Raw genomic sequence first — 12413 nt, 5'->3', positions numbered from 1 at the left:
AAATTCATCAAACATTATAGAAATCCAAGCAGCAATCCTGGGTACAATGATTTTGGTAGGCACTCTCTATTACGGTAATAAAAAGTTTAGATTTTCACAGAATTATTGATGTCTGAAAGGGACAATAACAGATAATTCACACTGGCTAACACACAGCATTTGAGAGTCATGCTATGAATGGAAGACAATGACCCATGTCAAATAAATTACTGAGTTGCCACTGAATAATGCTGATGTGAAATAACTTTAAAACTAAAAATTATATTTCCTTAGAAGTGATTTTGGAATGTTTAAAACTTGTATCTGCTGAGGGCTGTGGAATCTGAATTGTCCCTAAAATGAATGGATTGTCCCTATTAAAATCATGGCTTTATATATATATATATATATATATTTTTTTTAATATCTTTATTTTCATTTTCATTGCACTATGGTAATATATTCAATTTTAAATCATTAGCCATAAGGATTTGTTTCCTTAAAGAATGGAATATATAAATAAAATAGACATGAAAACACAGTATTTCCAAATTATAACTTCCTCTTGCCTTGTAGGTCTGATCTAAAGCTCATTGAAGTTTGTTGGAATGCATCAATGGGATTTCACCATGCTTTGTGCATGCATTTTGGCAAAGTGTTGAAGGAATAAAGTGACGTGATACAATCTAGATTTAACTAGCATGGACTGAAAAATTTACTCTTAAACTTTTGGTATATGGATTTGATTACTAAATGTTACTGTAAACTGCACTTTTTAATCGGAAACAAATTATATTTTCACATTTGAAAAGTAAGATGCTCACTCATTTGAATGATCTTTAACAGTAAAGGAACAAAATCACAAAGCTCAATTCATACTAGCGTCTTGATTGCAGAATTTGTCTGGTTGAATGATTGGCAAAAGAAACGTAGAAACATTACTGTTTGTGAGTATTGCTAATGGAAACAGAGGAAAGGAGCTTGGCTTGGAATATGAAAAGGAAGCAAGAAGTGAAGCAGGACAGGAGATTCACTAAATAAGAACATGATATTTTAATTTTTCTTCTGTGACGTGAAAAGAGTAAGTTGTACTTGCTAATTTCTAAATACTACATCCTGGACTTTAAAAATAAAATACTAAATGGACTGAATAAATGAGAAAAGGTACAAACTCATGAGAAAGATGTAGTGTATGACTGTTAAAGAGAAGTCAGCGACTTATTGTCTCCTGTAAATACAGCTCTTATTTTCTACCTATATCTTTTTTTTTTTTTTAACCCAGTCCCTCTATTATAGTTTTTATAAAGCACAGAAATACTGATAGTGGATGCTCCTCCAATATATGCAAATATGTTTTATGTTTTAGAATAACCTCCTTTTTAAAAAAAGCAAATAAACTGTGAGTAGCACTCATGGAGTGCAGCAAAATTTTTTAAAACTCTCCGTGGTTCACACAAAGAAGAATTCTGATCCAGTTCATGTAAAACAAAATCAAAACAAAATAACCACAACCCATTCTTGTCTATCATCGTCAGGAAAGGTGACCCAGTATATCCTGAAAAGTGTGCTTTGCTTTATTTTTTTTATTCAGTGAACTGTGTGTGCACTGTGTTGTGTGTCAACTTTTAGACTTTGAAGACATACCATTACCACATTATACCATTGTGCAAACAGTGTTCAGGTTGGGGTCGAATCGTACTGCTTTCCCTTCCACAGACTTTGCATTTGTGTCATACATGGGGTTTTCAAAAGCAGCTTGTCCATTATTATTTTCATGTACAGAGCATCCTGTATACTGTGTTTTAGGTGCAGTCCTGTAGAAGAAAGACAGAGTATTTTGTAACTGCTGTTTTCCTTACTGACTTGGTGTAGTTTAAGAATCTGAACAGAATTTAGCTCCCAATTACAATTACAATATCTCAAAATTTTTTAAACAATATCTCTGCTAAGAATTAGTGCACTTTTTATCACAGTTTAAGAGATTTATGTCTCATTTGAAATCATGTTCCCTTCAAACTTAGTTAACAACATCAGAAGAGGTAGATATTTCCACTTCGACGATCAAACGAAAAGTATTTCCGGATCAAATTCTTTTTCACTTTGGAGACTCAACAAGTTTATAAACAATAAATATACAGCAAAAATATTTTCTTTTTTCACTAAATCATTCAAAATTTCAAAGTTCAATCCCTTGAAATTGTTTCATCTATATAGTTACATTAAATGAATACTCTAAAGTTGATTATCAGTATAAAATGTAAAGACAAGTTCTTACAGCATAATGTTAATAGAAAATATATAAAAAAATTACTGAGCATTTTTTCATATTCTGAACAAGTTCAAAAAGAAGTGGTACCATTTAGATATGAAGGTACGTGTTTTAAACCTATGTTATCTCGTGGAGTATATTACAATTATTATTGTCAGGATACCAGACATAAATCACCATTTTGACAGCTAGTAGGCAAAGAATTGTCTTGTTATTAAAGTGATTAAATTTTCTTTAGTGATATAATGCTTTAACAGTATAGGAGATGTACTTGACACTAAGTCAAAAGAGTTAATACTGATCTCAGTAACATGAACAAAACTGTTGAACTTAAACGAATGAAACTGAAAAGACTGGTGGCTATGTAACATAATCTCGTATGGACTAATAATTTCAGATGCAGAAACAGTTCAATAAAGAAACTTCTTAATGACATAATACTTGCATATATTTCAAGACAATAAATACAGCAGATAAATTACTTAAGATATGACTTGTAATTCTGTGACACATAAAAAGTTGTCATACAAACAATCTACTGTAAGTATATACAAAGCATATTCCTTATATTATTCTCCATATGCCAATAATTTATAGCATATGTTTTGTTATCATAAAGAGAAATTTATAACATTTGAAATAGGGAGGAATGAAAGTATAGCACAGTACAATTAACTGATCTCTCAGTCATTATTCCAGACCTCAACAGAAGTAGGAAGAACTATCTAAATGCATATTTTGCAAACATTTTGTGGTTTTACAGAAAATATTATTTACACTAGCAAAGACTGAAGGCAATTAAAACACCAAGTCATACAGGAATTCTATATACATAGTTTGTACTTACCTTTGTTTATAAAGATAAAAGCCAAAACCAGCAAATATAAGGGCAAAGAAAGGCACAAGGATAGCAATGGCCACTGAACTACTATTTGTACCATGTGGATGATTAGAAGAATTTGAACCCTCAGACATGTTAAGACCTAAAAATAATAACAATAATAAAAAATCAGTAATATAATATATGTCTGTTAGCCCAGCACATGCTACTCAATTACTTTTATCTGAAGATAAGCACTCTAACGAGCCATTTGATGAGTGAAAAGTGCTTCCTCTTCTACTGCATTCTCAATACTATTTTATCATTCAAGAATTCAGGATAAACTAAATTCAAGTTCTTGTTGAAGGATCAATACAGTTCTTAAGACAGTATCATTAGCAGAATATTGTTACCAATGCTCTGCTACCAGAGCTGTCTTCTTAAGGAATAAATAATAAGTTTGGTGTAGAACTCAATGTATAGAAAAAAGAAGTCTATTTTTAGGAAAGAAATATTTATCCAGTAAGTAAGTTTTTGCTCTTCATAAGAGCAACATAATGATTTACTTGCAAATATTTAGTAGTTTCATTGTTCTAGCAAATGTTTCAGTGAAATGTTTCAGCACCGTGAGGAAAAGATCAGTTTAGCAGAGCATTCTCTAACATAGGGTATCTAGATAGTTATTATTTAAACTACATGAATTTTGCACATATTCAATGCAAAACGATCCTCAAAACATTACAAACGTATTGCTATACTAAGCAGTACATTGCAAGCAACTCTTCAGAACTTCTGACAGACAGTCTTTGTACATACGACTTAAATGAGATTTTAAAGACATAAATATCTCAATAGTCTACAAAATGTTAATACTGATAAAATCCTGTAAATACCCTTATAGTACTGGACAAAAAAAAAACAAAAAAACAAAAAAAACAGAATATGCAACAATGAACTTGCAAAAAAACTAAGAATTTGCTGAATACCTAATCTTTGAAGTCCAAATTGTCCATAATCTTTACCCTGGATGAATCCTTGAAAAACATATGTTGCTCCATCTTTAGAAACCTGTTAAAAAAAAGTACTCTGAGTTAAATGGGGAAAAGTCTGTTACAAGTAATTACTTGGAAGAAAAATATCCTAATTTTTTTAACTGGTAGCATCCTCCTTAAAAATACCCTCCTTTTAATAGAAAATCTATAAAGTTCAAAAGAAAAGACAGAACTACTAAAGTCACAACTTAGACATGGTGGCTTATAGTTACATATACTAACTTATACTATGCTTAACTGTATTATTTTTTTAAATCAATAAAACAAAGTTTCTGGAAATTCAAGACGTCAGTATATCTAAGTATCTTGCATACTTCATAACTGTCTGATTTGTTTAGTAAGTAGACAGCAAAAGCTATATTGTACATAATCCTAAGGCTGCAAGCATTGAGATTTTAATAATTACTTTAAAAGGAAATAACAAAGACCTCACATTCAATGGACAGTTAGTTCCTTTGTTCTTTCTCAGTGCTTATCTCAATAACTGCTTAAAGATACAGCTGTAGACCAGAGGAATATTGGACGTGGCATTGTTACAAGTGTAAAATATGCTGGTATAAACTAAAAGACTGGTGGGAAGGACAAAAGGGTTGTAATCCTAAGAATATCTCCCTTATTAGGGTAAGTACATTCTGAACTACCACATTGTATTCAAATTTATGGGTACTTGCTCCTCAGGGTATTTATTAGGTTTTAATTCAGTGGTCATGAGGGAGGTTCCTTCAAGATCTTCCCTTAAGCTTCCCTCTCTCAAAGCAACAGTATGTCTTCAGCAATGATCTGAAACTATGTTTTCACTTAAAGAAGGGTGAATTTCTCAGGTAAATTTCTTGCTTTGGAGTAAAGCAGCTTGTTTGAGCTATTCCAAGACTTAAAATAAATAAATAAAGAAAGAAAGAAAGAAATTTCAAATAAAACTAGTATGTAAAAAGCATATGGAACACAGGGACTGTACTGTGTACTTTTTTACATTTAGAAGCCTGAAAGCAAATTTCTTGCTTTTACTTTTTTTTTTTTTTCCCCACACTCATACATAAAGTTTGTACATATTTAATGAGTTAAACACTTTTACTAGTTTTAGGGTTTTTTTGCTTTGCTTTTGCTTTGCAACTTCTAAAAAACTATTATTGAAAAAGTGCCACAAATTCTACAAATATAAATTTATGAATACTCTTCAATGCATGTATCTTCTCTTCTTTTGGCATGTGCACTTGTAAAGGTGTCTCTGTAGTGTTTTGCCAGTAGATGAAATGTAAGAAAACAGATTCCTTGAAAAATGAGATGGTGAAGTAGTGATCCATAGGTGTTTATCATCAACCAAATTATTTTAGAACCTTTATTTTCTGAAAAACCTGTTTTCTGCTCTGGCGGATACACTGTCTCAAACCACCAGTACACTCAGCTTTTTCAGCGTTAGCATCACCAGCATGGGTAATGTTCCTCTGTCTTCTCTGTTCTCTGAAGGGATTTCCTTTTCATGGTTTAAACACATCCCAGCCATCTGGTCTACTGCTTCCTCTTTTTTTCCCTCTCTTTCACCTCTCATCCTCTCAGTATGTGTTCTCTCTTTTAAAGAATAAGATTGGTCACAGAACCTCCAAGGAGTTTAATGCTTAATTGGAGCAATCTATTTTGTTTTCCGCATACACTTAACAGTTCTGCTTTTTCATGACTTTTCTAAAAATATCACCAAAAAGTAAAACATGAGTGCTGGCCTAGTAATAAAAATGTCTATAATATAAATAACAAATATTATACTATTATCAGAAATTGATATTATATTATCATGATGAAAACATTTCTCAATATGTTGGACTAAAAGAAAATTAAGAGAAAGGCTTCAGTGTTAACATGCATTATAATTGTGGTTACACAGTATGACTATTCCCATATATTTCCGCAGAGTGTCCTCCTATATCTTACAATAAAATCTTCATTTCATTTATTGAATCAGCATTGCTAAGAAGATTCCTTTTGATACATCTCAGGATTTTTTGGGTGTAAAAAACCAGCACGATTTCAAATTAAAAGGAAAAAAAAAAAAAAAATAAAATTCCTTCCCTCTCTTTTGTAACAGAATTATACTCACAAAACCATCCATAGCCCATTTTTCCTCTTTCAGCTTGCTCACAGATGTATGGGAGGGTGCTTTAATGAGATATATGTGTAGCATTAGCCGAGCTTCCTGGCTTTTATACACTCCTGTAGAATATAGTGTTAAAAATTTATATTTGTATTGAGTAGAGAAAAAATTTCATCTTTAAGAAAAAACATTTAATCTCTCTCCTTAAAAGGGGAAAGCAGGAAGAATAAGTAGCATTGTTACCAACATTTTGGTTTAGCAAGATGCATTCTATTGTGAAATTATTTCAATCACCATAGAATTTCAATAGAAAGTATTTTTAGATGAACCTGTATAGAGGACAGAAGGGAAACCCTGTATACACAGCTATTACTTAACAGTTATGGTAACAAGCCTTAGACAGAAGAAATATTGACAGTGATCTGATCTGAGATGGAAAATATTGTTCTGAATCAGACACGGTGTATTTGAACCTCACATCCCCACTTTTATTATTTGTAATTTAGTCATCTGGTAAGGAATGTGACAATAAGAACATCCACATCAAAATTATTTTCCAAAACTTGGTGCCAAATTAAGAATTTCTAAATTTGAAAACGTTTCATAAATTGAACTGTTCTTAATCAGATTCACGTGTCACAGTCACAGTTGCTTCCAGACAATAAGACTTGTACATAACCTTATTTACTTTGTAGGCATAATTAATTGACTCATTTTCACTCCTGCAGGCAAAAAAAAAAAAAAAATAAAAAAATAAAAAAAAATGTTTAGAATCCAAATAACCTTATTTGTTAATTTGGAGAATGAATATAAATAATACAATATGATTAGTGATTTAATCTTCCATTACAAAGACAATGGTGAACAATACAAATACAGTCAAGATTTTCCCCTCACACACATTGATACGACCATTTTTATCAATTCATGTTTTAAAACTTCAGATTTGAAATAGAAGACCTCTCTCTAGTATGGTCATTTCCTTTCTGGCAGAGAACTTAAATTACTTAATTTCATAAGAAGTCCTCTACTTGTACAATCTAATCTGATCTAGCTAATAATGGCTAAAACAGTAACCAAACTAAAATCAAAATCAAGAAAAAGGAAGAAAGAAAAAACCATACTTCCACCTCCAGAAAATTCCACCGAAGTGAATTATTTTTTTTAAATTTATCGACTCAATGCATCACAGAACAAACTTCATAATGTAAATTAATTAGGCTTAAACACTGGCTTTCATCCCTCCCTTATTAACATAGATTAGTTTGTTGTGTGTTGTGTTTTTTTGGTTGTTACTTGTTTGTTTGGTTTGGTTTGGTTTTTTGTACGTCTGATTGTTTGTTTTTTTTTTTTTTTTTGGTTTGGTTTTTAGTTTTAACTGACTAGCAAATGTGGATGACTTCAGACTAGATTTAGTTAGTATGTTACCTTTACATTAGCTAAACAAGATCTCTTTTTATTAACTGAGAACTCTAGTAACATAGCAGTACCCTTAATTTTGGTCATTTCCCATTTTCCTGTTCATCTAAATTTTGTGATGATAGCAAGAATGGAAGAGGGCACTGAGACACAGGAGAAGGTACTGGTTCTCTGTATTTGGTTTGAGTGGCAAAGTTTTGGTAGCTAGGTGACTTCAGGAATAGCTTCTGTGACAAAATGCCAGCAGCTTCCCCCATGTCCATCAGAGTCAATGGCAGCCAGCTCGAAGACAGACCCGCTGCTGGCCAAGGCTGAACACATTGGCAACGGTGGTAGTGCCTCTGTGGTAACATATTAAAGAAGAGGAGAAAAAAAACCCCAAACCTTCCACAACACCATCATCAGTCAGAAGACAGGAGAAAGAGCATGTAAGAGAAACAACTCTGCAGACACCAAGGTTAGTCTAGAAAGAGGCAGAGGAGATGCTCCAGGCACTAGAGCAGAGATTCCCCTGCCACTGATGATGATGACCATGACGATGCAGACTGTCCCCCTGCAGCCCATGGAGATTCACAGTGGAGCAGATATCCACCTGCAGCCTGTGAAGGATCCCATGGCAGAGCAAACCAATGTCCTTTTGTCCAGCAGAAGGAGGCTGTGACCTTCTGGGAAGCCTGTGCTGGAGCAGGCTCCTGGTAGGACCTGTGACCCCATAGGGAACCCATGCTGGAGAAGTTTCTTCCTGAAGGAGTACACCCCATGGAAATAACATATAGAAAGGACCCATCTTTGACCAATTCATAAATTACTGTGGACTGTGTGAAGGATTTACACTGCAGAAGTTCATGGAGGACTGTCTTCAGTTGGTGGGACCCCATGCGAGAGGAGAGGAGAGTGAGGAGGAAGAAGCGGCAGAGACGAGGTGAAATGAAACTACTGCAACTGCCATTTCTCGTCCCCCTGTCAAGGTTGACCCTGTCCAGTCAAGGTCAACCCACCACACTCTCCAGTGGAAAAAAAATAGAATAGGCTGCACAAAACTGCTGGTTAACACCGTACCAGAAAAATGGAAATAATCAGGTACTTAGTGCTCCTTCCACCTTAAGGTAGAAAAGGAAAAAATGCTAGCAGAACTGTAGAGTTTAATATTCCATTTTAGTGCTACAAAAAGATGATCTGGGAGGCAGCAGAGTTTTCAGACTTATTAATAAGAGTTACGTACACATGGTCAGAAGAAAATTATGGGTGATGTTATTGTGTTAAAACAGAGTTCAAAGAGGAAAAATCATGGTCACATCTCTGTTGCATCTTAGAAATACAAAAAGTTATAATTTGGAAATAGATCACATGCTCAAATATATCCCAATTATTACAAGATATTTAATTTTTTCCTCTCCATTAGTTTATTCACTGTAGGCTCTCTCTACAGACAGGGAGACAGGCGTCTCAAAAATTCAGTTGAGGTTAAGGTGCAGACTTCCTAGGTCTCTTCAGAAGCTGCACTAAAAGACAGGGCAGTTCATGTCTTTCACATGCCTAAATTCACAGACAAAAGCCTTCTCCACATTAGAGATAGATGATTGCTCTATAGGAAGTATCACTATAGACAAATCATCCCTGAACTAACAAGAAAACCTATTTTTGTGTTAACGCTGCACTGAGACCATATGAATGTACCATGTAAGATAGGGTTTATTCTCTTGTCTTCAGGACTGTGTTAACATGTCCTGCTTTGAGTTAGAACAGAACTAATTCTGTTCAGTGATTTTACTTCTCAGCTGTCTTCTAAGTAACTGCACTTTCTGATGTTTACAGCATATTTTCATAGACAGTATCTGCTTCTAGCAGTGGTAGTGCTTGAATTTTATAGTTACTACCAAGGATTGGTATGAAGACCAAAGTCACTGCTAAATCTTGTGTAACACATTGTGGTGTGCAGAAAGTAAAAGGCCACACCCGCATGGAGGAGCAGAGAGGACAGATGACCCTAAACTGACCAGCAAGGTATTCCATTCTGTAAACATCATATTCAGTATAAAGCTGAGGGATCGCAAGGGTCAAGCTCTCTTTTTCAATGGCTGGCATCCAAGGAGGACACCATCTGTTCTGTCTTCAGTCCCGAGCCATGTGTTCCTGAATCCAGTTCTGGAATCCAGCTCCTGAATCTTGTTCCCATTTGCTGCAGAGTCCAATCTGGGATTTCCCCAGTGCCTGCTCCACATCATCAGTGGTGACAGTGATGTAATTGCTAGCTTGGGGATGAGGTTTGATACTGGTTTCATATGTATTTGGATAAATTTCTTTTTATTGTTATTATTTTAATTAAAGCTGATTAAGTTTTCTAAGCCATAAACCTCTCTCCCTTATTCCCTTTCTCTCCCCCTTTGGGAGGGAAGATGGTTTAGCAGAGTGTCTGTTATAGATCTAGCAGATGGCCCTTAGACTAAACCTTGACACGTTATCACGGTGTTTAGTTATTTCAGGATCTTGGGCAGTGTGCATCTAGAAGTCATTCAGAACTTGGGAAAAGAATATCAATCACATCTGCCATAGATGTATCTTACAAAAGGTACATTAGGAAATACTTTTGTGAGGCTGAAGTCTGTGATGTGTGTACATAGGCATCAACATTATGGACATACACTCAAACAAGAATATAGAGAAAAAATATCCTACAGACAAAGCCACTGCTGTTTTTTTGCTAATTTACCAGGGTGGATTCACAAGTGTTTCTTGGGGAAAGGCCAGTGTCCTTCTTCAGTGCTCGTAACTGGTTTCCCAGTATATAAGAGCGTGTACAATCTAAACCAAATAAACAAGTGAAAGCTGTACCTTTCTTTTCTTTTAACCCAGATAATAGCATTGCCATTTTCACTCATGCTAACCTGATCAAAAGAACATGTGCATTTCTAACAGACATGTATAATATAATTACATCAAGTACAGGTGTCAAAATAAAAAGAAGTAAAAAACGATGCAGCAAATAATGGAATGTAAAACAGTAAGTGTTGCACGGGGAGAGAATTACTTTTCATTTCAGAAACAAACAATTTGCGTAAAGGGGAAATCAGCTTCCTAGCACCTAAATGTCTTTTTTGATCAATTCTTACTTCCCTGGCCCTAAGATATTCTTTGAATATACAGGATCTCAATTTTCTAGCTGTAAAATAGAGAAAGACAATAATATTAATTACCTGATGGTGTGTGCAATGCCTGTACATAAAGCAAAAATGGGCACCTGCAATCACTTTTGTGCTCAAATGAGGGAACCTTTTTATTTGGAGGAGGAGGTTGTTTGGGTCAGAAAACAGCTTCTAGTTTTACTTATCCTAAAAACAGAAAATACTACATCCACTGTACTTAATACCCTCATAGAAATACATGGCTGAAACTAAAAAGACATCATGTGATAGAGTAAGCTCATATAGTCAAGATAAACACAGTTACTCTCCAGAAAATATTTTATGCAACATTCAGTACATTTATAGTCTCTCAAGTGTGACTCTTCAAAGGACATCTACAAAATACTTTTAACAGATAAATCTAGCAGTAAAAATTCACCACTCTTGTATAGAAACTAAGAGCTCAAAAGAGACATTGGATTCTTTGGCCTATTGCAATCTTCCTGTAGGCAATCCCTCCCAGAAATATATTGGTTGAACTTTCACCTCCCTTTTTTTCCAACAGATTAATGTTCTGTCACTTCTGTCCTTGGTAATGCCTCTGGAATAAAGAGTGATGTTAAACTACTTCAGAGAAAGAGATCCTCAAGTGATGAACAAGACTAAAAGCAGCAGTATCCAGCCAATATATAACTGTAGTTTTTAGGCTTCTTGGGTCCTTGTAAAAAGTGTTGTAGACAGAGGGCAAAGTTTCAAGAAACTTAGTTTTGAGTGATATTGATTTCATATGTTTCTTCAGGTGCTTATTCACATCCCTGTGCTATAATCTACCATTACTATTGAGGGGCATCCCCATTGTCTGCATGACAGAGATGTGTCAAGTTTGAAAAACAAACATAAATATAAACCCAAACTATTTTCACAATATTTTTGTTTGCTTCCTTGTCAAACCATATCTGTAATTTCTGCTCATGTTTCACAGCATAAGGAACTGTGCATATAACTGTGCCAACATAACTACAGCAACAGTGCTCTGTGTGGCCGGGGCTGTGGAATATCATAAACCAAGACTACAATCAAGGACTTCTTCTGAAACCACAGCACGAAGGGTAGCTGCTTTTCTGTCCTGGGTTTGGCTAGGATAGGATTAATTTTCACCAGAAGTGGGGAGGGGGCCACAGCCAGGACAGCCAACCGAACCAGCCAATGGGATATTTGATACCACACTGGCATTATGTCCACTATATAAGGGTGAGGATGGGACTCTGGCCCACACTGTCAGTGGAGATTTAGGCAATTCAGTTCATTTTATATCACTCACTTCATGTATTGTTTCATTACTATTATTACTATTATTGTTATTACTGTTGTTTCTTCTCTTCTTGCATTGTTCTATTAAATTCTCCTTATCTCAGTCCCCATGGCTTTGCCTTTTTCTCCCTAATATCTTCCCCATCCCACCAGAGGAGCAAGAGTGGGAAGGTGAGCGAGCAGCTATATAGTGTTCAGCTCCCAGCTGGGTCTGAATAATAACATTTTTTCAATTATATCTAGTCAAACAAGTGTAAGCTCTCTATGCTCCCCAAGTTCACTAAGTATTTCTGTCTTGATAGGTCAATACATATCAATCTCATCATATTGTTTATTAGTCTTTAATAGTTGATTGTAG

At 34.7% G+C, this 12413-nt stretch overlaps 1 protein-coding gene across 1 annotated transcript in view; it reads right to left on the bottom strand.

The window, feature by feature from the left end:
* Window positions 1-975: 975 nt before the first annotated feature.
* Window positions 976-12413, bottom strand: part of CSMD3 (CUB and Sushi multiple domains 3) — a 62798-nt gene continuing 51360 nt past the window's right edge. The window contains exons 16-19 of the mRNA XM_008942179.1: window positions 6210-6322; window positions 4055-4136; window positions 3096-3231; window positions 976-1793 (exon numbers count right to left, since the gene is read on the bottom strand). Of these exons, the coding sequence (XP_008940427.1) occupies window positions 1634-1793; window positions 3096-3231; window positions 4055-4136; window positions 6210-6322 (491 nt within the window). The 3' untranslated portion in view covers window positions 976-1633. The remainder of the gene's footprint in view (window positions 1794-3095; window positions 3232-4054; window positions 4137-6209; window positions 6323-12413) is intronic.

The sequence above is a fragment of the Merops nubicus genome, unplaced genomic scaffold, assembly GCF_000691845.1.
Source record: "Merops nubicus isolate BGI_N331 unplaced genomic scaffold, ASM69184v1 scaffold7426, whole genome shotgun sequence".
Classification (NCBI taxonomy): domain Eukaryota; kingdom Metazoa; phylum Chordata; class Aves; order Coraciiformes; family Meropidae; genus Merops; species Merops nubicus.
Note: the sequence above shows the minus strand (reverse complement) of the source record. Positions and strands in the feature narration are given on the sequence as shown.